Source organism: Gasterosteus aculeatus, chromosome 11 (genome assembly GCF_964276395.1).
Source record: "Gasterosteus aculeatus chromosome 11, fGasAcu3.hap1.1, whole genome shotgun sequence".
NCBI lineage: Eukaryota > Metazoa > Chordata > Actinopteri > Perciformes > Gasterosteidae > Gasterosteus > Gasterosteus aculeatus.
In genome coordinates, this window is record NC_135699.1 from 11,562,017 (window position 1) to 11,585,908 (window position 23,892).

The 23,892-nt window shown below is 48.8% G+C and overlaps 2 protein-coding genes across 5 annotated transcripts in view; one reads left to right on the forward strand and one right to left on the reverse strand.

Moving 5' to 3' along the window:
* LOC120827576 (mitochondrial import inner membrane translocase subunit TIM16) overlaps positions 1-7,050 on the forward strand; it is a 90,264-nt gene extending 83,214 nt beyond the window's left edge. The window contains exons 16-31 of one of the 3 annotated variants that reach the window (XM_040190579.2): positions 9-184; positions 276-384; positions 489-575; positions 716-858; positions 1,022-1,126; positions 1,467-1,552; positions 1,776-1,917; positions 2,028-2,117; positions 2,235-2,351; positions 2,482-2,617; positions 2,710-2,801; positions 2,922-3,008; positions 5,516-5,600; positions 6,085-6,221; positions 6,701-6,766; positions 6,881-7,050. In XM_040190579.2, coding sequence (XP_040046513.2) covers positions 9-184; positions 276-384; positions 489-575; positions 716-858; positions 1,022-1,126; positions 1,467-1,552; positions 1,776-1,917; positions 2,028-2,117; positions 2,235-2,351; positions 2,482-2,617; positions 2,710-2,801; positions 2,922-3,008; positions 5,516-5,600; positions 6,085-6,221; positions 6,701-6,766; positions 6,881-6,967 — 1,745 coding nt within the window. In that variant the 3' untranslated portion in view covers positions 6,968-7,050. Of the gene's footprint in view, positions 1-8; positions 185-275; positions 385-488; positions 576-715; positions 859-1,021; positions 1,127-1,466; positions 1,553-1,775; positions 1,918-2,027; positions 2,118-2,234; positions 2,352-2,481; positions 2,618-2,709; positions 2,802-2,921; positions 3,009-3,162; positions 4,606-4,894; positions 5,056-5,515; positions 5,601-6,084; positions 6,222-6,700; positions 6,767-6,880 lie in introns of those variants that run through there. The other 2 variants (XM_040190577.2, XM_040190578.2) reach the window with 2 other exon arrangements.
* Positions 7,051-7,140: 90 nt separating this feature from the next.
* glis2b (GLIS family zinc finger 2b) overlaps positions 7,141-23,892 on the reverse strand; it is a 21,975-nt gene continuing 5,223 nt past the window's right edge. Inside the window, exons 2-7 of one of the 2 annotated variants that reach the window (XM_040190585.2) lie at positions 13,913-14,114; positions 13,689-13,816; positions 12,261-12,398; positions 12,023-12,156; positions 11,812-11,930; positions 7,141-11,692 (exon numbers count right to left, since the gene is read on the reverse strand). In XM_040190585.2, the coding sequence (XP_040046519.1) occupies positions 10,953-11,692; positions 11,812-11,930; positions 12,023-12,156; positions 12,261-12,398; positions 13,689-13,816; positions 13,913-14,090 (1,437 nt within the window). In that variant the 5' untranslated portion in view covers positions 14,091-14,114 and the 3' untranslated portion in view covers positions 7,141-10,952. Of the gene's footprint in view, positions 11,693-11,811; positions 11,931-12,022; positions 12,157-12,260; positions 12,417-13,688; positions 13,817-13,912; positions 14,115-23,892 lie in introns of both variants that reach the window. The other variant, XM_040190584.2, reaches the window with a different exon arrangement.

Consider the following 23,892-nt stretch of genomic DNA (forward strand, 5'->3'; position numbering starts at 1 on the left):
CCATCCAGGGCAAACCTCGAAGCTCCGTCACATCCAGGGAGCAGTGATGCACCGGACGACGCACATCACCAACCTGCGTGGCCTCAACCTCACGACACCAGGGGAGTCCAACGGCTTCTGTGTCAACCGCCAACGCGTGGCAGTGCCCCTCGCCATCTCCGGGGGCCAGATCGCCATATGTGAGGTACAGCAGCTCTTTTTCATCTGCTCACGTGGAAAGTGAGACCGCTGCGTACTGGATGTGATTGACTGAATGATTTGAGTCCTGTCCTCAGCGCTCTCAGCCTGGAAGGCTACCCGACACGGCCCTGCCCACCATCCAAAACTCTGTCAATGTGGTGGACTTGTCCTGGGACCCCTTTGACCCCCACCGGCTCGCCGTGGGTGAGTGAATGCGTAGACTGGGCTTGTGTGACCATCTGCGGCGTTGTGTGGCCGCAGTGGGTGTGTCTGCGTGATTTGACTCTTGTATTTTCCATCCCTGCCAGCTGGTGATGATGCAAAGATCCGGGTGTGGCAGGTGCCAGAGGGAGGGCTGAAAGAGACCCTGACTGAGCCTGAGGTCCTCTTGCAAGGTAGGACCGAACCCAACTACCCGAAACTACCTAAATTCAGTCTTCTCTAGAAAAGATTGTTGATTGACTTGACGAACAACAACAGAAGTTGGGTTGATTGACAGCTGCTCTGACCCCCCCCCCCCCCGGCCCTCTTTTAGGCCACACAGAGAAGATTTACTCCATCGAGTTCCACCCTCTGGCCAGCGGAATCCTGGCGTCTTCATCCTACGACCTCACAGTCAGACTGTGGAACCTGGAGGCCGAGGAACAGGTCAAGCTCCTCACCGGACACCAGGACCAGGTGGGTGACCAAGATCCAGACCCCCCATTAAGTATAAAACATCATATGAAACTGTTTGGCCGCAGTGTGGACATTTGAAGTATTTGCTGGAGTAAATACATCAACTGGTCGTTGTCGTCTCTGAGCTTCTTCCTTCTTAGTTCCTCTTGTTTGTTACCTTCAGATCTTTTGCATGGCGTGGAGCCCAGACGGCAAGCTGCTGGCCACAGTGTGCAAAGATGGCAAAGTTCGCATCTACGAACCCCGCAAGTCCACTGCGCCTGTGCAGGTATGTACAACGCAGCAGAGAAATGGGAGGATGCAGTAAAACGAATGTGTATTAGGTGTATTGTGAAAATGACATTTCACATAATTTACTATGTTTACTCCATTACATCACACTTAAACTTAATTGAACAACATTGAACTCTATGATCATGCCTTTGATGTGTGTAGTTGTTTGTCGATAGTGTGTAACTGCTCTATTAAAGCAGTAGACGGCCTTAATGATCTACAGTGAGTTAAAATATCAACCAATGCCCCGCAGTGTTGTTTATTCCCATGTTCTTTTTGTTTCATTAATTGATTAAATCGTAACGGAATACTTTGCATTTACATTTGTCTTTTAGGAGGGCACAGGTCCTGAGGGCCACAGGGGAGCTCGTGTGGTGTGGGTGTGTGAGGGAAAGTACCTGTTGGTGTCAGGATTCGACAGGTAATGAACGTGGAAAATACTTTTTGGTTTAAGCGTTTTCAATGTAATATATATTATACGCAAGAGTGATGTCAGTGTGCAGTCAACGTAACTAAACAGAACTGTGTGAGCGTCCTGCAGAGAAGGCAAACTACATGTTGTATTTAATGCATCATAATTCAGTTTTATCAGGGTCAGTCCACAGAAAACACTCACCATGAGCTCCCTTGTCGTCTCTGTGCAGCCGCAGTGAGAGACGACTCTCCCTGTACTCGGCTGGCTCCCTGTCCTCTGGAGCCATAGCCGCCACCAACATAGACACCTCTCCCTCCACTCTCATCCCTTTCTACGACCCCGACACCAGTGTGGTCATCCTCACCGCAAAAGTGAGCGAGTAGAAAACAAAATACAACCACATAGGGGGGCCCATTTGCATTTCAAAGCCGGGAGCAACATGAGCGTTAGCTAAAAGCTGTGCGTTGACTTTGTTTTCCAGGGCGATACACGAGTGCACATTTATGAGATTGCAGCTGAAGAGCCGTACTTTATGGAGTGCAGCAGTTTTAACTCTCCTGAGCCACATAAGGTACTGAGACTCAGATGAAGGACGTCCTATTCTACTTGTCTGTCACCCTACCTTTGCATACTCCACATGGTGCAATCACCCTCGTTTGCCACACTCCTGATGATTTCCCGTTTGCAGGGCTTGGCCTTTCTGCCCAAGTCGGAGTGCAACGTGCGCGACGTGGAGATCGCCGTGGGGCTCATGCTCACCAAGACCGCTGTCGAGCCGGTGGCCTTCAGAGTGCCGCGGGTCAAGGTGAGCCAGCTACGCCACCTAGTGGCCTCAACGCTGCGTATTCTCCTACCTGCTGGTTGTTTCTAATGAACATCCATTGCTTTTAGTATATAAAGTATAAATAACTGCGTGCGTGACTCTGTGTCTCCAGAAAGAGTTTTTCCAGGACGACTTGTACACCGACACCGCTGTCTGCTGGGAACCAGCGCTGACTGCCGCCAGCTGGCTGTCGGGCTCCAACGGCCAGCACAAGAAGATCAGCCTGAAGCCTACAGACATGACACCATGTTCGTACCTGCCAGGAGACTTAGTCCAACGGGCCGCTCCACCTGCAGCCTACCTGTACGATTTGTTGGTTTCTGACTGTGTGTTTCTGCAGTGAGCGAGGCCCCCAAAGAGGCTCCGGTGAGGAAATATCTGCCCTCGTCAGTTTACCTGGAGGAGAAGACTGATGAACAGAAGAAAGACGAGGTGAGGAGGAGCCCGTCTTGTGTCGTGATGACGCAGGATCAAACCCGCTACACGCTGTGGTGGCCGAATGTGCAAAGCGGTATTTTTCTCATGCGTTTTGACGCTGTGTTTGTGGCCCAGCTGCTCAGTGCCATGGTGTCTAAGCTGGGGAACATGGACGACCCGCTGCCCCAGGATTCCTTCGAGGGGGTCGACGAGGACGAGTGGGTGAGTGAATGTGGTGGAAACGGCTCTGGATTATAATGACAGACATCGTGCTCATGGTTTCCAGTTACATAGCTGTTACTGAGACAACAGGGGGCGACGAGTAAAGCAAGGTCTCTAATCCGTCTCTGGTAACTGTGCACGTTGTGTTGTCCAGGATGACTAGAGCCATCTCGCCTTTGGTGCAATCGCCGGGTCCAACAGCAGAGAAGACCTACTGTCGAGGTCACAACGCCATACACGGGTCTTCGGAGCTTAATCAGCAAACATCTCATCCCAACGGAACGCACAAAAAATACTGTACAATGTGAAAGTTAAAAAAGATGTGGGAAAACAATGACAGTAACACCCTTTGATATCAGTATTTAAAACGGTATCGGTGTAAATGTTTGGAAAATCAGATGCCATGTTGTCTAGTTGGGTGTTTATCATATAAGACTGCACAAAACTGGATATGAAAATACATACACAAAAATCTGTCTTTGATTAATATGACACAGTAACTGCTTTGTTGTGGTAATGCAGACAAAAAAACGTCACTATTCACAATATTTTGAAAGATATCCCACCGTGCCAAACGAGAAAATAGTCCATTTAAATCTTGAATCACGACTGCTCACACATTTCTATTAAACCAGGGCCGAACAATACGCTTATTTTAAATGGATGAGTACCGCTGCTTGCTTTTTTTTACTGGCCTGTATTTGAGCACGCTCATTCACAAATGTGTCTTTGAAGGACGAAATGTTGTCATTGATCGCATTGCATGAGTGAATCTCTCGTCTTCCTGTTTAATCGGTGAACCACACACATGGTTACTGTAACACGTTCAAGCCTTCAGAAGCAGAAACGCCACTGAGGTTCATGTTGGGCCATGAAATGGGAACAACATTCAGTTCACTTCTTCTTTGTTAGCCAATGATAGAATGAAATGCAATTTTGACAATATGTGTACTTTGTAGAATTGTTTAAATGTTTTTCCATGCGGTAGTCTTACAATAGTCTTATAACCAGGGGTTAAAGGTTAATGAAAATCAGATGATACGCATTGAAAGCCAAACCACCTTATTTTTGGTGTTTTTAGAGGGGCCTTTGTATACTTTAAGATGAGTATTTCATGTCTTTCTTTTTCTTTTTTTTAGCTGGTTAACTTTGTATAATGATCTTGGTTGTCAGAATGTTTTTAGGGTATATTCCTTATTTCAATGAGCTAATTTTCTAATCAAATGTTAACAGTAGGAATTAAGAAACAATGGTTTTAATTTACCAATAACAGTACAGTATTAATAACGTATGGCAAAATAGCCATAACTGGTATCGGGTAATCTCCAATTAAGTCTTGAGCCAAACATTTGTTTACAACCGGACTGAAACAAACCATCATTTCAGTCATGCCTGGTTGTGCCAATTGTGTTGAACAGGTGATCTGCCATACTTTCTAATATTTGGATTGAAGTAACTGCCTTCCATTGTGTTGAAAAAAAGCCTTCCTTTTTATACACCGAGTATAGCATTGTTGTTGTTTCGTCTGTTGTACTTGAGGAATGGTTTGGGAATTTTTTTCAATATTGTCTTGCAATAAACACACATTTGAACCAAATACTTCTTGTTATTTTGTATTAAGGGTCAGCATGACAACTGTAATGAAGAGATGTGTGGAAATCGCTTAAGTGATTGCTGAGCTTCTATGTATACTTTCTCTCGGAGACTGAGTACAGAAAATACGTGTATAAAATAAATGAGATGCATTCATATATCTTAAAATACATTTTTTTTAAATAATAATATATATATATATATTATTTTTATTATATAACAAATCGAATGTGCCTTTATATTAGTTATAAAATGCCTACTATAAAGAAGCTGCAGTTGTCCTCCGCGCCAGTAGGTGTCCCCGTTAGAAATGACGCCATCCACCCGCTTCATCTTGAATTTAGTGCTGTCGGCGTTTTCTTGAACTTTGACCCCTAGGTAACCTTCATTGGTGTACATGTGTGATAACAGAAGCCGGGCACCGTCTCGAGGACCTGTGTGATATTATAAAATGGTAAGGATACATTTTGGGATGGTCGTGTGAATAGTGAGTGAGTCCGCCCTCATGCTAGGTAGCATTAGCACGAAACGTTGCGTGTGTGTGTGTCACAACTGGCTTTCTAGAACAGTCTAGTTACGTTTAGGTAACAAATTATGGCTAACGTTACATAATGTGATCAAATGTGACTTAATAAATGTCCCAGTTGTATGAAGACGTTAGAACAGAGGCCACGGCTGTGATGAAGGTGCCCTTCCGTCCACATCTGCAGAGACTTCTTACCCCAACATGACATCAGCCTTATTGATTTTGGTCTCTGTTACGTCACTTGTCAAAATGAGGAGAGCTGAGTCTCCTTAATTCGCTCTCTTTTCGGGTCTTGCACGACTGTCGCCTTTGAATTAGACGTCTGCTCGTGTCTCGTGATTAAATTCTGTGTATGTTTGCATGATGATGCGTTTGATTTCCTCTGCAGGCTAAATATCTTGCACAGATCGTCGTGATGGGAGCACAGGTGGTGGGACGTGCTTTTGCTCGTGCTTTAAGGCAAGAATTTGCAGGTATGATCCGTCACCATCCACCAAGTGTATTATTACTAAGTCACACACGCCGGTAGACGTGTTTGCTCAGTCATTGCACTAAACCGTAAGCCCATTGCCTGCTTTGCACTAGGTTTGTCATTATATAATGCACTTTATAGAGATAACGTCACGTGGTTAGCTTCATTAGACACATTATTCACAATTTAAAAAGCATGTGTGTGACGTGCGGAACGAGCTTTATGCATTGGCTGTGTGTGTAAAGTAGACCCGCCCAATAGTTTGGATCCCTGATTTGCAATTTCGTAAGGCTCATATGATATCAAAAGAAATGTCCCAATGCCCAAATTAAATATTACACATTTTGTTAACCATTCTGCACCCCACAGATCTGTTTTTATTTACATTTTTCATACACCACCCAGCCCTGGTTGGGGGGGCGTTCCCGCATCCAATGACGTCGTCTGCTAAACTGAAGTTGTGCGTATTTGTGTTTCTCTTGCAGCCAGTCAAGCGGCAGCGCAGGCGAGGAACAGCGCAGGTCAGCACTCTGCTGCAGCCTCCAGCATCACCGGGATGAGCCTACAAGAAGCGCAGCAAATCCTCCATATCTCCGAACTCACCCCGGAGGCTATTCAGAAGGTAGAAACACCAAGGAGACAAAGTCTTGCTACTGATCTCTACCGCCGTCAATTACTTTATCAAGTTATATTTGGATAGTCGTTACAGATTTCCTAGCCATCACTTTTCTAGGATTTCCCTTCACTGTAGCGTGCATGTACTACAAATCCTTAAAACATGTTGCTCTGTCAGTGGAGACAGTGGTTTCTTTCTTTAACCGAAATCAATAATCTTCTCTGATTCTGCGACTTGTATGTCCAAGCATCTTGATAATAGAAATAGTTTTCCCAACTTTCAACCTACCTTGTGAGATGTAACACTGGCTCTTTGCACTTAAAAGATGTCCTAGCTGTAGAACATTGTCACGGTTAGTTACACCTTACAATAGAGTTAACATCGTTAATTAATATCATCACAACAATATTAATGATTCATGTTCTAACAATGATGAGAAAAAGGGTCAACGTGTGTCTTCCCTGTGTTCATCTCTTTATCTCCAGAATTATGAGCACCTTTTTAAAGTCAATGACAAGTCGGTGGGTGGTTCATTTTACCTACAATCAAAAGTAAGTATTCTTTTTTTATCTATTTTCAAATTCTCTGCACTGAATGAGCCATTGTGTGAATTTGTTCATTTAAATGTATTCTCATATATTATTGTTGTTATTGGTTGTTTGCAGGTGGTGCGTGCAAAAGAGCGTCTAGATGAGGAACTAAGTATTCAGACGCAAGATAAGCAGCAGTCACATCAGAAAACTGAAACATGAAGAATGAAAGTATGCCGACCCTCCCTTTCCTCCTCCCATCCTCTGTAAATTATAACCCAATAAAAGCCTTCTCCTTTTCTCTAGTTCTGACTTTGTCTATTTTGTAGGGTTTGTTGTTTTTGGAGAGCACAGACAATAAAATACGGGCTTATTCATTCAAAAAAAGACACAGGTATCAAATACAACTTTATTAAACTTTTTTTTCTTTTCATTGACAATATTATCAATATCGTAATAAAATTCCTCTAAAACAGGAGAACATTGCTATTCTGTACCAACTTGAGACTTTTACAACTCTAAAATTCTGCATGTTCAAACACAGAACATGACGCCAGGAAAAATATATTTTCATATAATCATTTTTTTTCATATAGTGTATAACTTCTTTATTTTACCTGTAATAAAAAGGCACTTGGAAAAATTAAAATACTGACAATATCTCACAAATGTGCAAAAAACATAACTTGGAACAGGCCTTGCGTGGCCTTAGTCTTATCATTAACCCTTTGTGCAACACTGTGGCTCTTCGGTCAATGGCAATCCTTTACAATGACACTGAAACAAAACCTGTGCCCTGGATTTCAGTTCCACCTTTCGTAGAATTAAGTGAGGGTTACTTTAAAATCTCCAGGAGCAGGTACCACTTTTATACTGTAAAAAAAAATGACATCAAATTCCGATATTTTAACGACTCAGGATACATTTTACAATTAGTCTTTGTTTTCCGAACAACTGCTGAACAACGCTGTACAATGGCGAAGGACGTGGCAACATCCCCGTATCCACACACGTTATGAGGGGAACAAAAGTGCAGCTCGTTACAGACGGAGCTCAAAGGGTTAATGGATCATACAGCTTATTTGATATTGAAAAGATGTGGACCCTGCGAGGGTCCGTGTCGTATTATTCAGCTTTCTGCCGCCACTTTCTGTGTCCCTATAGCTCCGGTCCGCAGAGGAGAGACAGACAGGGAGGAGAGCCGCCGCATCTGTGGGTTCACTGTTGCCACGGAAACCACGTCTAGCCTACTTAACACCTGTTTCTGATGACGTCACGCGCCAAGGTTGTCCACTGACAACTAGAGATTCACTGCAATGCCCGGCCAGAGGGGCTGCTGATGTGTTCTAGAAGATGGGGGGGGGGGGGTTTAGGAAACGACGATGAGTAAGAACCACTGCAGCAGAAACAAAAGGAACGCGGTTCATCCCTGCTGTGAATCCGCCCGCCTGTTGGGAGGCCCCAAACAGGAAGGGTTGTATTTGTTGATGTTAAGCGTAAACGCGGCTTGTTAGTCGGCCTGTTTTCCACATCTCTGGTCAAACACTTTGTGGCCAGGAGGTGGGGGAGTGGAGCTTTTTCGGGGGGGGTTTATCTCTAAAGAAAAACAATTTAAAAAGAAGAGGAAAAACAAAACCAGAGGGCAGTCAGAGTTCAGTGGCCTAGTTTATGTGCCGGCTGGTATGCCTGTGAGCCGCTGCCACATCGAGCGCAGCCGGTGTCTTCAGAGCCGAGAGGGCCGCTCGCCGGCCCGGTGACCAGATGGAGGCCGGCTGCACGGGAAAACAGCTCTCCTCTGCCTCTTCTCCCCCCTCTGGCCCGCTGCCTCTCCCCCCTCGTCTCTTCCTCTCCCTTGTCCATTCATTCAGCCAATCCTGTCCCTGTTTGCTCCCATGCTTTCCCAGCACCGCGCGCCATTTCACAGTCGGATGTTGTTTCTCCGAGGAAGTTAAAAGTCAGAACGAAAGGAGCACAGTTTGCAGATCTAATTTACCCCCGGAGATAACTCCGTCAGGACGCTTCATACGGACTCATATTTTATGCCTAGGCCGTATCTAAGCGATCGCTTAATGTGATCGTCACGGAGGAATGTGATAGAATTTGGTCCACCAGATGTAGATGAAGCTCTTATCAAGAAGAGGTCTCCTTCTTTAGCTCGTCACTGACCCCACAGGTCGTCTCCAAACCTCCTCCTGTCGCTCCCTCGTCTTCTCCTCAACCCCTCAAAGGACTGATCCTCGACAGCAGAAAGCTGAGTGCAGAGCAGCCGTCACAGAACACAACAAGCAACTTCAACATCAGAAAAAAATGTCTCGTCTGAACAGCATAAAAAAAAGTGACAACAATAAAAAAAAAATAAAAAAAAAAAAAAACAGCTTACAACTAATTATCTCTAAGACTGGGCATTGGAAAAAGTAAGACCCAACGCAAGCAGGGATGGAGGAGTGAAAAAGGAGGAGGGTGGTGTGTGACAGTCTCTTGAGGGAATGATCCTGGTGGTGTGACGATCCTCTCCTGCTCCCCTTTGCATCGCACATGCACGAGCACCGGGCGGGCACGCGAAGCCTCCGCCGCCATGAAGACCCTGGCAAAAATTACATTTCTTTCCTCTTTTTTTTTTTTTTTTCAAAGAACCATCACTTGGCTGTAACATTTTGTAAAACATGTGAGGAATATAATATGTGGTAAGTGCGTGTAGACCGCTTGATTGAACCTCGAGAAATGTTTTCCCAGACTTCAAGTGAGTCTTTTTTCTATTTTTTCCTCTTTTTTTGCCCCTTTGGACAGAGTTCAATGAGGCAGTTTGCAATAGTGTGGCTTCCTAGTCAGTCCAGCTGTATGTGGCATCGAGTGCATCACGACCCCCTCTGAGGCACAATAACCGCCCCCCCCCCCCGCTCTCCACGTGTTTTTGGCACCGCATGGGAGCTTGACTAAACTTCAACCGGCTGACCACCTGTTTTTCCCAGCTGGTTACAGATTGGGTCACAACAACAAGACGCCAGTGTTTATCACCACGTCGGCCCTTTCCGACACAAATCGGTTGTGTGGATTCAATTACGGTAAAAGCAGCTGGACAGTCCTGGAAGGGAGGACAGTGCGAGCGGTGTAAACGGGAGAGCGGGGCGTTTTTCGCGCGTCGAGTCCCGCCAGAGGGGGGGCAGCCAGACGTCTCACTAGTGCACGTGAGGGAGTGAGCGGGTCGGTCATTGTCAGCTGATGCGAAAACCGTCTGTCTGTTAAGTCATCAGTTCGCTGTGGGCCCTTTAAAAAAAAAAAAAAAAAAAGCCCCTAGTCTGCACACAGACGGGTCCATATTGGTCACCCTCCCCAAACTGGGGACAGATTGTCAAAAGTGCTCTCTCCCAGTTCATGTAACACTGGGGGGGAGCTGAGAGGTTAGCAGCAGTTTTGAGGTTTCAGTACTTCAACCAGTTGACACTCGTATACGCCAAGTGCTTTGTTTAATTTAACTGTCTCAGGGCTGAAACTGCAAATCCAAGACAGTTTGAGTTCACTTGCTTTGGTCTGGCAAGCCTGTCTGAGTCATATTTATCACAGCTGCCTGTGAAAAATAGGTCAAAACTTCAAAATCAACTGTGGAGAATCGTCCTATTACGTGCAAGTTTGCCTAACTGCGAGTGCGTCATTCAGTAACACGGTATATCTATCTCAGTGCTACGCTGGAGGCACACCGTCTATGTAGTACATTTATATAAATACTTATCAATGAGTCCGGACTTTTGTAAGAACACAGAGCACTAAGACTGTCACATCAAGGAAACAGGAATGAATAAAGAATGAAATACAAAATAAGAAAGCGGAGAGGAGCCCATTGTCGGGCCTTGTGGTATAGAAAGAAATACGGAGCCATAAATGGTCCTGAACAGAGTTCTTGGGCCCCATGTTTAGTTTCCCATCAATAGAAGAGGCTTGCGTTGTGTACTTGTTTCCTGTGAGGTGAAGGGTCGTCTATTGTTTTGCTGATTTGCTGGGTTTTGATCAGTTTCTATAGTTTTTTTTTTTTTTTTGCCGTTTCCAAAACGAAATGCACTGCCTGGATTTGATTGTGCGAGCCAGTCCCCATCACCTTTGGCCGCGTGTACCCCCCCACTATGGCGTTCACCCTCCCATCCCAACCCCCTGAGCCCTTCCGGAATGTGTGTGTGTGTGTGTGTAAGTGTGTGTTTGTGCGCGTTCGTGTGTATCAGTTGACCACAGCTGGCTTGAGCACAACAGTGCCTGGGGGGATGACCACCCACGATAGGGGATCATGGGATCCCGCGGAAAGGTTCAAGACCCCCCCGGTCGACCCGTTCTCTGCCTCCTCCATCCGGCCCCTCTTGGCCTGTCTGCTGTGGGACCTCCGCTCAGACGAAGCCCCCAGCAAGGGCATCATGGACAGGCCCAGGGCCGAGGAGGGGAAGCCCGCCGAGAGCAGATGGGACTTGGCCAGGCCCAGCGGAGACCCGTTGAAGGACAGGATGGGCGCGCCTCCCAGGCTGCCTTGAGGCGAACCGGGGCAACCCAGCGCGCTGAGATCCAGGGGCCGAGGGCTGAGGGGGGACAGGGGAAGGCCACCGCCCAGACCCTGCAGGGCGTGGCCTCCGAGGAAAGCCGCCGCCGCCCCTGGGATGATAATGTGGGCCGCACTCAGGTAGGACAGCTCTGAATCCTTGCCCCCTCCTCCGGCAAGCACTCCACTTTGACTCCCCCTCAGCAGCGAGCCCACCCCCCCCGGGGAGCCCTGCTCCTGAGTCACAAAGTGGCCGTGGGCCTTGATGTGCTTGCGGAGAGAGCTGGGGTCCGTGTAGCGCTTCAGGCAGCCCACCATCTTGCAGTAGTACGGCTTGTCCACATAGTGTGTGCGCGTGTGCTTGAAGCGGTCGCTGGAGTTTGAGTAGCGCTTGTTGCAACCCTCGTAAGGACAAATGTAGGGCTTTTCACCTGCGTCGGGGAGAACAATCCAGATGTTGAGAACGCAATGACCAAATCTCACAATTTTTCCTTTACAAAAATGAGGAAAAGGCTTTTGACCTCAGCCATGTGCAGCTGTCCTCACTGACCTGTGTGGGACCGGTTGTGTATCTTGAGGTTCTCCAGGCGTGAGAAGCTCTTGTTGCAGGTGGGACAGCGGTGGGGCTTCTCGTTAGTGTGAGTGCGGATGTGGATAAGCATCTTGTACCTTTAGAAAGACAAAAAAAAAGAACGAATTCTTCTTTTATCCTCCACTGATACGTACACTTAACCAGTTACCCAAGTGCATGATTTTCTCACCGAGCATTGAAACCCCTCCCTTTGCGAGCGCAGCCCTCCCAGTGACAGCAGTACCCAGAGTCCTTCTCGGGCTTGACATGGAAGTCGTTGACATGGTCCACCAGGTCTTGCAGGGAGTCAAAGAGTAGATGGCACTGGGGGAGCGAAAAGCATCCGTCATTGTAAATGAATTGTGATGATATTGCGAGATTTTTGAACCTGGTCTGGAAGCAACGGGTTTGTAAAAATGGCTTCTTACTTTCTTCCAGTGGCAGGCCAGTTGCTCATCTGCTGAGAGGTCAGGAGAGGCCCTCCTGTCGCCCGTCTGGCCAATGAACATGGAAGACGGCAGGTGAAGTCCCGCCCCAGCTCCAATCGGCATGAAGAACTGAAAGGCCTGTGACATGTGACAATTCTGTTAAAGCAGAAATGCACAAGAAGAGCGACGGGATTAGAAATCCACCGCACGCAAAAGAAAGAACAATGCACATATTTAGCTGCGTGTTTGCGCCCAAATACAGCTTGATGTGACTTGATTCACGCGGTGCCAACCATTGGTCACTGCCCTGATAGCACCATTTACAATAGAGCATCAGGTGGATATCACAGACCGGCACCGATGGCCTCACATAGAAAGCAACTTCATTTTTGTCATGGGAGATCAGAGCAGCTGATCCTCAAAACTCCTCTTGTTCTCCGGGAGTCACCCGCTGCGCGCTACAAAACCTCCCTACACCCCCGAGCTCGCCATGAGAGCTGCAAGGTCGGCTCGGGCTCAAAGAGCTAATGCGCCGGCTTACACACACACACACACACACACACACACACACAATGTAACTTAGCTCAAGCAGAAAACTAGTATTGGGGAAAAGTAGCGCTGTTATATCCCCCCGAAAAACTGACTCCACATGCAAAAATGACGTGAGCTGATTAGGGAGAAAACATGTGAGTTGTTTTAATGAGTCTGTTTGAGTAACAAGCGCTTACCTTTGTGTACGTGTGTGTGCGCGTGTGTGTGGGAGGGGGAGTAAGTGGGGACACAAAGCGTCCTATCTGCGCCCAGGGGGGAGAAGTGAAGTGTAGGGCGTCTGTAATTGTGGGGTCGGAGGCTATCTAGGAATCAGTGGGGCGGCTGAATGGTTCCCAGCCAGCGCGTCTCAATTCAATTGGGAGGGAATTGAATCAGGCGGCGTGAGGCTGCACCTCGTCTTAAATTTGATTATATACACAAACGCACACATGCACACACTCACATGCCAGTGGGACCACTGACAGAGGCTTTTGTTGGGGACACAAGCGGTGTTTGATAAGAGCTACAACCCCCCCCCCCTCTCTCTCTCTCTCTCTCTCTCTAACACACACACATGACTCCCCCCCCCCCCTCGCAAAGCCTCCCTCCCCGACGAAGAGGGTGACACACTGATGTTGTTCCTGACTCGCTGACCCCAACAGGCTGAGTCACTCGCCGTCGCAGACAGCGACGTGTTAGAGACGGCGTTTACTCTCCCAACAGAGACAAAAGAGGTAGTGGGTGACGGGAAGGGAAGGGGGGGGGGGGGGGCGGCGGCAAACTAAATGATGGTAAAAGGTACTATTTGATTTCTTCAGTCGTTAATCGAACAGCGTGCAGCGTAAGTGGACTCTGCGGTGATTTGCGGGAGGGAGGCCCTACTGTAGTCGTACTCACTGAGGACATGTAGTTGCCGTTGGTCATTTCCGGAGAGCTGGGGCCGTGACGGGACGAGGGAGACATGCTGAGGTCCACGGCAGGGGGCGTGGGGGTGTCTGCCCGATTATTGGGGACCACCTGCACACCTGAGAAAACAGACACACACACACACACACATTAAGAGGACCTCTCACCTCACGGATCTGATATTGGCGACCAGCAGGCTGTCGCTTCGCAGTTACCTGTGTGTGGAGACGCTGGCGAGGCGGGCTCTATGACCGCGGTGCCGTCGTCCGTCATGTGGAGCAGGCGCGCTCGCTTGGGGTGCAGCGGGGACATGGGGGTAGAGCGCACCCCTCTGTCCCACCCATTCGCCCGCCGAGGGAGCTTCAGGTCCAGGGGCTCGTCCAGAGACAACATGACCACCAACCGCTGACCTCCCACCTGCGAAAAAACAGTCACAGAGGGGCGGAGTTAGACCGACGAGGGGGGGGGTAGGTGGGTTTTCCTGTAACCACACGTATGGAGCGTTGCATTCCCGTGTGAGAGTGTCAGATTCTCACACCTGCAACAGTTCCCACGTGAATGTGGTGGAAGGTTTGTCACACTGGTTAAGAAATACTCTCCAACAATGGTAAACACACACACACACACACACACACACACACACAGAGGTCTGAGTGACCCCCTCCTCATCTTCCATGCTGACCTTTACTCACACACTCTTCCTGAGGAATTTCTCCAATCCAATCCAGATGGTCACCCTCAGCGGCAGCTTTGCTTCCCCCCCCACCCTCCTCCCCTCCCTCCGCCCTCTTGCACCCTGTCACATCAACCCCACCCCGGCCCCCCCACAATGTGCACCTTCAGACCCCACGGACCTTTGAGACCCACCAGCGGACACCCCCCCCCACCCTTTCCCTCCGGGCCTTTAAGTCCAGCTGCATCTACTCCATCTACCTCCTCCCTCTGCTAAACACACTGACCCCTGGACCCGGCCTGAGGGTTGTAAGCAGGAAGCTTCATCTAACCGTCATCCCCGAGTTTTAGTCGTGGTTTTATTCTGCTGCCAACAAAGTGAGCCGGCGTCCTCGTGTCAGAGCGCGCACGGCTCCACGCGCACGGCTCCACCCGCATGGCTCCACGCGCACGGCTCCACGCGCACGGCTCCACGCCAGGCACATAGTCGCTGCTAGTACGGTACTGCTGGTTTAAGGCGCAGCTCTCTATTCAGCACAATGTGTTAGGCTTCATTTCTCCTTCTCCAGAGGCCTCACAACACACACACACACACACACACACACAAGCAATTAATCAAACTGTAATTTCAACAACCCCCCCCCCTCTATTCCTCTCCCCGTCCCTTTTACACACATGCCGACATACACTCGCTGAAGCCGCGGTTGGTGGGAGAGAATGGTGGGCTTTGAGCGTGACTGCCCGGGGGCCACATGAGAAGCCCTTGTGTCTGGGAGGCACAGAGGTCACCAGGTTCACCAGTCCAACCAGGGATGGCCACCAGCTCTCAGACACACACACACACACATGCACACAACCAGGGGGAGAGGAGGGGGGGGTGTGAAGACTCAATCAGCCGTAGATAAGAGGATGATGATCCACACACGTACCGGTGCAAACAGAGGAACATACTGTATGAGCAGCATGGTGGTGTTATCAGTGACATCTTTCTGTTCGGCGTATGTACATGCACATGTATGTTTCCACGTGCAAATAAAGGATCCTATTAGGCAAACAATTGCTTTGATCTGAATATGAAATATGAGCCCCTCCTCTAAGTCCTTTTGACCAACACCAGCTACAGTAAGAGCTACTTGTCCCTTAATACCTGCCAAATAATTTCCCCATCATCCTTGACTTTGCTACATGTTTCCATCATACCCTGACATATGTTTAACGTATTATTACTAGTAGTTACTAGTAGTTAGCTACTAAACCCAGGGAAATTCTGAAATAATAAAAATGTATTAATGGCCGCTGCAATGATCCTTTTGACCGAAGACAGTTAATGAAATGGGGAAGTGCTGCCATTAGCTGTGAAAATCAACATCTTTATATCAGGCAGAGCGGATTTGCCCCCCATTGCTGCGGCTGATACCACATCTCTGTTTTTCTTGCGTGTGACTAACTTACTGTAGCTCCTACCACCTCAGAGCCTGCCAAGACTTTTGTCTTTATTGTTTGGCCGAAGTAACATAAAATCACTTATCGTCCACTTTGGTTGAGTAGAAGCTCGAACACTGAGACGGAGAATGAACTAAACCTTTCTATAAATCAGTTGCAGTGACAAACAACCATGAACATGCTATGGCCATGTTTGTAAAACACAACCATGAACAAACGTGGAACTTGATCTATATCAACGTGGAATATAAAACATTTTGCTACCTCAAATGTGACTAACATGTGATCCTACGGTTCGAACTGTGACCAGGAGAGCGAAGCTCCTGGGGTCAACACACACAAAAGCTCCTCTGAGGCAGCTGCTCCACGTGCAAACCGTTTCCAACCCTCAATAATAGAATCTATAGACAATCCATTCAAAATGTGTCCTTTACCCGTTATAATGAAGAGCATTGTTGGGATTATTCAGCCTGTTGGAGAAGAAACAAAGTCACTTTAAATCAATTTAAGTTAGTGAAACATATATATTATTTGTGTACAGGTTCTGTACTTCTAGCATTTAGCACTTAATTATTTTTACTGACTTGTTTACTCAATCCATTGGTCCATTACGGGAATATTAATCATGAACAGTTTTGATTAATCAATCATTTGACTCACTTCTCTAAAAACGGCACGTTTCCAGCTTTTGAAATATGATAATGGAACTAATTACATTGCACATTTACCCTTCTTATAATACTGGACCAAAGCACAGTCATGTCTCTCCAGAGAGGCTTTTGAATATGAATTAAAAGGAAATAATGATATATGGACCCTAATTCGTCCCAACTGTGAACGTCTGGTGAACAAAGCGCGGCATAGAGACTCACATTCTTCTGCTTCTCAAACAACCTCTTTGCAAAAACAGAGAATGAGAAACAAACTTTCTTGGACTTCCGAGAAACCCAGCAGGTCATAAGATATCCCGCCTCACCCGAGGCAGTCAACAGCGTGCTAACGTGTTCCCTGTGGGGCCCCGGCGAGCGCAGCTTCTGGTGAATCCGTCCCCACGGCTGGATTTCACCTCAGCTCACTCGGGGTTTGTTCCTTAGCGGAGAAGTAGCAGAGTGAGTCGCTGGGAAGAGACTCCCCCGGCATGTGGGTCTTGGCCTGGAGTTACGGCAACCTCGACTATACCTCCTCCAAACACCAACGGCCACTGATGGAGGGTTTGCTGGAAATGCGAGACAAAGAGAAAAAGGGGAACCGAGAGAAAGAATGATCCACGGGGGAGGAAGGAGTGTGGTGTTGGCGTGATATGCGAGTGTGCGTGTGTGGCGGACGGCTGTGAAGTTTGTGGATGGGGTGTTGGCCGGCCCCCATGCGGACTTCCTTGCTCAGCCGTGGGGTGGACAGTCTCTCTGAAAGGCGGCATTGTCCCTTCTCTGGGCCCTCGTCTCTCTCTCTCTCTCTCTCTCTCTCTAGCAGAGTCAACACAGGCTACAGCAGAGAGAGAGAGAGAGAGAGAGAGGAGGGACGACCGAAGGGGCCACAGCAAGGATGCACTAGGGTGAGGATGAAGGGAGGAGGAAGTGGAAGTGGAAGAGGAGTCCTGCTGAATGAGACGTTTGTGTGTGTCCTCTCCAGCAACCCCCAGTCACCTATTCCCCTGCGTAACCCTTTCCCGCCCAAGTCCCACATCCACCCCGCTGCATCGGGAAAACGCCCTTTGATGAGGCGTGTGTGTGTTTCGGAGGGGGGGGGGTTAACGCGGGTCGAGGTTGGAGGGTGTGGGAGTTGTCCGGTGGGGGGAGCCGTAGCTGGAAAAGTGGGGGGCATCCGGTCAAAGAAGAGCGATGTGTTTCGACACCTCCGCGCTCCGAGGCCCGGGCTCACGCGGATCAGAGCTGACCTTTGACCCTGCTCCGACCGATTGATCTCCACCCTGATGTGGCTCACGTGCTCCGCTCCATCCGACGGGCAGCGAAGAGCAACGAGGAACATCAGACATGTGCGGAACAAGGCGATTGCGTTACAGGGTGAGAAATCGCACGCCGGAATATTTTATTTTCTGCGACGGTTTGGAGAGAGCGAGAGAATGTGTGACCCCCCACCCCCCCCTCTGAGACTGGCTGTAACTTAATCCGCCTCCTACTGTGACCCTGGGAGGTGGTCTGCAGGAGGTAAGGCATCCCTCCCCGGGGCCCTTTGCTCTCTCTTTTTCATTTCAAACAAAAAAACACTCACAGAACGCAGAGAGAGAGAGAGAGAGAGAGAGAGGTGGGAAAACATCTAACAACTCGTGGCTGGTGTGAAGCACAGAAACAAAAACTGTTAAAAATGTTCTTGCAGGCAGAAGCAATTCCCCAAATCTTGTTGTGATGCAACCCAGCGACCTTTTGAGGCTGCGGTTATCTTGAAGTCAGTGAGTTCCAAAGCTCCTGCGATCCTGAGACCAAGTTCTGAAACCGAGATGGCAGCGCTCCGAAAAAGTCTTCACCACCGCATCATTAGAGAGGACCAGAGACTCACTCATGCATCCGTGTTCATCGAGTCCAGTGCAGCATCGTCCAACAACTCTGTTTAGTCCGTGTGTTTCTGTTGGCTTTGTAATTCTGTGGTTTCGCAGAGATAAAGAACCTTGCAGCTCGGGTCATGTCCGGACCGGCTGGTTTTTTACATCGCCCAGGTGTGGAGGAGGGGTCAAAGGTGACTGGTTGAGGCGTGGGTGGGGTGTGAACTCTGACCCCTCGCATTCAGCTTTTACGTTTTCAACTGGCGGCCCGAGGAAGAGTTAAACGGCTCGCGGCACTTCGAGCGGGTTTCCGCACGCGGTAATCGGATATAAGTGATCGCGTTAATTTTCCTTTTACATTTACGCACCTTTAGTTTATATCCCTCACAAAGAAAAACACAGTCAGACTAAAGCGAGACTGGATAATAATAATCTTTGTCTACTCATCCGGTCACCCCTTCACTCCCACTTCCGTCACTGGTGACGTTGTTTCTTGAGGTAAGTGACCCCACCTCCGCTGCCCCCGCATGCGCCCTCCACCCTCCGCCACTGATGGATCACACACACACACACATACAGTTTAGAGATTTTCTACTGTTGCCTCTGCCCTCCTCAGCCAGCTGACTCCTCAGACAGGAAACCTCAGTTTCCATTCCTCCTCCTCCTCCTCCTGCGGGCCTCTCATTCCTTCTTTTTCTCTCTTTATTCCTCTACTCTTTGCTCTTGTTTTTCCGTCGCGTCCACCGCTCGGCTTCCTCTTTCATTGTGTTATTCTCCTCCACTCCTCATCTCATTATTCCCTCACCTACTACTTTAACGTCTACCTGGCTGTAATGGTGCTTTAATTACCCGATTGTTTACTGTATTCACACCATTTCTTTCTTTCTTAACTCTAACTCTACTGTCAATCTAACCCTCTCCTCAGATTTCTTGCCCCTGATGCAAAAACCCCACAGTGGATCATGTAACAGCGGCATGCACGGGGGCACTGGGGATGAGTTACTGAGGAAAAACACAAGTAGTTCATGTCTGGAGTCACAATGCATGAGATTCAGAGACAAATTGAGAAATGTGCTCACACGCACCGACCCAGGGAGAAACAAGTACGACGCGGCCACTTGTTCTTTTTCGGGTCTCAAAAAGAGAAAAGGAATAAATTCCCCACAAATTAAAGAGTGTGTGTGTGTGTGTGTGTGTGTGTGTGTGTGTGTGTGTGTGTGTGAACACGCCAAATGAAGGGATGACAATGCAACGGAGGAGAGGAAGGGAACAATCTGAGACAACACATGAGACGGGGGAGACACAAGAGAGGAGGAAGGAAAGATTTTTTTTTAAAAAGGGAGGGATAGACGGATTGAAGGAGGGAGAGAGCGCAACAGGAAGCTTCTCAACGAGCTACCGATGGCCTCCAGCCAGAGCGTTCAGACACTGAGGAATTCCAGGCAGAGGGCAGGCGAGGAGGGAAGGTGCCAGGAGGGAGGGAGCGAGGGAGCGAGAGGGGCGGGTCGCACTGGTGGCTTGTTGTCAAGGGGGACTTCTACGCGAGAAAGGAAGGGCACGCCATCCCACGCAGAACTGTGATATGTGCAGAATGACATTAGATTTATAAGCGTTTCAAACTTTGAATTTGAATTATACCACATTTAGTTGCACCGTAAATAAATGAATCAAGCTTTACCTCAACAAATCAAGACATTTGACGTTGGCACTGGCCATTTTTTGTTCTGACATTTAACAGCGTAATTATTCAACAATGAAAATAATATTTTGGTGCATCCTTCTATGCACTTCTATCAGGAAATTACTGTGATTTTATATCATAGAAGTCAACAAAGCAAACTGGCAAAGAAAAGCATGCATTTTTCTAGCAAGAATACATTACTGAGATTGTGGATTTTGATCAGAGATTTTACATTAATGGATTAGCAGGCTGGATTAAACATTAGAGAGCGACCGTTATAATTTGAGAGAAAAAAACACTCCTCCAGACATCTTAATAACAGACCCGACTACAACACACAATTCAACTTCAGTATGTTGTACGGTGAGATTAGGTCATGACTGATCTATGAACAGCCATCTGAATGAGATTTGACATTGTGTCAGTAAGCCTCATGCCCCGCTCAACCAGGGATTATGGCACAACACGGTGACCTGACCCGACTCCTGGTGGGCCGGCGATAGATGGCCGGAAGGACGAGGGACGATTTTTTAAGGATGCGTCACCAGATGAACATAATACCGCTTTCTCTTTTACAAAGAGGTCGACTTTTGTCATGCAAAGTTCTTGAGATCACGTGAAGGGGCCAGAGTGTGCAAACATCCTCAGACTTCTTTTTTTGACAGAGCAACAGGGGGAGAGAGAGAGGAGCTGCACATTAGGTTAGGAACCCCCCCCCCTCAAGCCACAGTCAATGTATTAGACTCCCTGGTAGCTGCTATAGGACATGAACAGTGTGTGATGGAGGGGCCACGTGTTGCAACATGTGTTTTCGGTCACTGGCTGCTTTTCATCCCTCCCACTCCCTTTCAAAATCAGACACACACGTTTTCAATCAACTAAAACGGGCTTAATCTACGCTACAGGATCAGGACAGCAATCGGCGGTAAACAGATCAAACTCGACGGCACAGTGAGCGTTTAAGCTGTAAACCGACCCGACATTAATGCTTAAGGGCACTTCGCACGACAGCCCCGCCGGGCTTTCAAGGGTGGTGAGTAATCTTACAATAACGTGGGGCATTTCACAACAGTGTAGTTCCATGGCGCGGCGCAGGACAGCGGGGGAGGGAGGAGGGGGTGGGGGGGGGGGGGGGCAATAAGCACCGCTGGAGACCTACGACCATCGGTGGGAGCGGAGAAGCTCAGGGCGAGCGGGAGGAGAGGCGTACGTGTTTGTCTTTACCCTCAGGAGATGGGAGCACATCCCCGCCCTGCTTTCTCTGACCTCCCACCAACTCCGCCGGGCCTCTCCACACCTCCTGCGGCCCCGGTGGGGGCGTTCCCTCCAGCCCTCCCTCCTCCTCCTCCTCCTCCTCCTCCTCTCTCATCTCTGCTGCTGCCATACTTACCATATGAACAAAAACATGCTCCGGCTCCCTCAGCCGTACTCTCTGCAAACTTCTCCCTCACTTCCTCACCATCATCTTTTCTTTCGCCTTCTCCTCCTCCTCTTCTCCCTCATGGACCCCTCTCACGTGGCTCCCTACTGCCCTCCCCCACTCCCCCCCCCCCTGGTTTCAGTCCATTCCTGTGGCCTCTCCCCACAGGCGGTGATGCAATACTTTGACTCCTGCGCGCAATCACAGGGTCTGGAGCTCGCCAGCTAAAGCAGGGGCGTCACCGCACTGCGCTCAGCAAGGAAAGCCACAGGAGAGGAAAGAAAAGGAGAAACGATGCCAACGAGAGGGAGGAAAAAAAAACGTCTGAGGCCGAGTGGTGGGTCGGGGAGTAAAAGGGGCCGTGATAAAAGTTAAAGCGTTTTGTTTTACAGTTTGTGCGTATTCACAACTAAACTTGGGGTAAACATGTTTTGGTTTTATGTGCTTGTGGTGCGTGGAGGGAGGGAGGGAGGGAGGGGGGGAGGGGGGGAGGGGGGGGTCTTGTTTTCTTCAAGGTAAACGGAGGATTTGGTTCTGGATGAGAACATCCCAGCTCGTCACCTTCTCATCAGCCCACTAACCAGCTGGGTGCGTGTTGCTGGGGTGGCTGGACGGGGTCTGTGTTTCAGGAGTGATGTTCCTTTGCTACTCCCACACTGAAAGCCCTCATTCCAGCTGACTCACACCACCATTAGAATGATCCTGAGAGCCACATCTACAGGATGAAATTCAAGTTAAACTTTTTGGATGGGTCGCTTTGTCAGTTCTGTTTTTTTTAACCTCTGTAAGGTTATATTTTTCCATGGAAAAGTGTCACCGATCACATTGTTGTGGCGCTACAGGTGGCGTGTGTTACCACTGTGGTACATAATGGATAAACGGTGGTGTGCTAAGCCATACAAAGAGTGATCTTATCAAGCAAAGTGCACTTAGACGTGGGTGGAAAAGGAGGTTATGGGATTTTTTTAGAGCAAAGGGTTAAGCGTAAACCCTCTAATGCTGACGTGCAGATTTTAATGAAAGTGCACACGCACACATTCACCCCTGGTTTGCTGTCTCTGAAGAGGCAGACCTCCCCTAAAGGCTGCAGAAATGAGCACACGGTCAAGTTGGGAATGCAAAGCACCGGCACCCTGCCTACATCTTTAAAGGACCAGCTTCTCTCAGCACACACATGCAAACAAAATGCCACTCCCTAAATCTCAGGGCAGGGTTTCAGCCTGAAGAGAAATAGCTTCCTCCCAAAACGGATCCCACAGGTGTGCAAACGTGAAGATGCAATCACCACAAAATATAACTGAAGCAGCTGAGATTTGCTGGATTTTCCCTCACTGGTGAAAATCCAGCACCAATTCTAAGCCGCTGGGTAGGAGAGAATAGGAAAAGGTCCTGAAATCCTGGAATCTAGTCCCCCCCCTTCTCTCACACTGTTAACAGCACGCTGAGGGCAGATTAACAGAGGTGACATGTGTATGGAAACTGTGGTAGGATAAGCAGCAAACTCGGCGTATATATCAGCACCAGTTGCTGGGCCGATGTGGTTTATCCTCAACGATGACAACTTCACAAACCAGGGAAAGGCATTCCGCAAACACACACACACACAAAAACACATTTATTGACCCGTATGTGCAGCCATCCAGGCGGTGCACACGTGTATTCGTGTACAGCATGCCGTCTGTGTATTGTGGAGTTCAGACCAGTTCAGAGCACTGTGGTACCGCTCCAACTTTGGGAGGGGTGCGCCTGTCTCACAGTCATTTCCTGGACGGGAATATTATGGCACCACACGCATGAGAAACAAACCCCTCTCGCCTTTGCACACTGACCCCAGCCGCTTTCATTCGCCTGCAACCCAATGAGCCAACGGCACATAGCGAACTCCCCGGGAAGCAAGGCTCCTCATTCAAAAGCCCCCGGTAATATGATCCCAACAACAGCTTTATGCAACGCGGCCTCTGGGAGGCTGGGGGGCCACGCATGGGGCGTGTGGTGGTGGGAGTTTGGGGGGGGGGGGGGGGGGGGGCAGCGCTCTTTTATCGCCGTGCTGTGTTGCTGAGGCCAACCGGACACGTATGCACTGTCGTAACGTTTCTTTTTCTTCGCTTCAGAAATTCTGGACACTCCCTGTCCCTGGAGAAGGCTTGGTCACACCTGTGCACCAGCTTCGCTGCTGAGGAGTGTGTGTGTGTGTGTGTGTGTGGGAGGGGGGGGGGGGGAGGGGGCTTTCAGAGCCAGATGTGCTTTGGAAAGGGAGTGTCTCCGCCGCTGTGTGTTTGCTAACGTTCGTGATTCTAAATGTGCGCATATACGTGTGTTCATGGACAGAGGGAAGGCTCTTAGTGTCCATAGGAAACAACAACAAAAAAGCATATTTGAAAGGGGAAGAAAACAGGAAGAGGGAGAAACACAAAACAGCGGACAGCAATTAGCAGACACAGTGACGTGATGTGTTTTTGCGTGCGAGTGTCTGTCCGGGGGG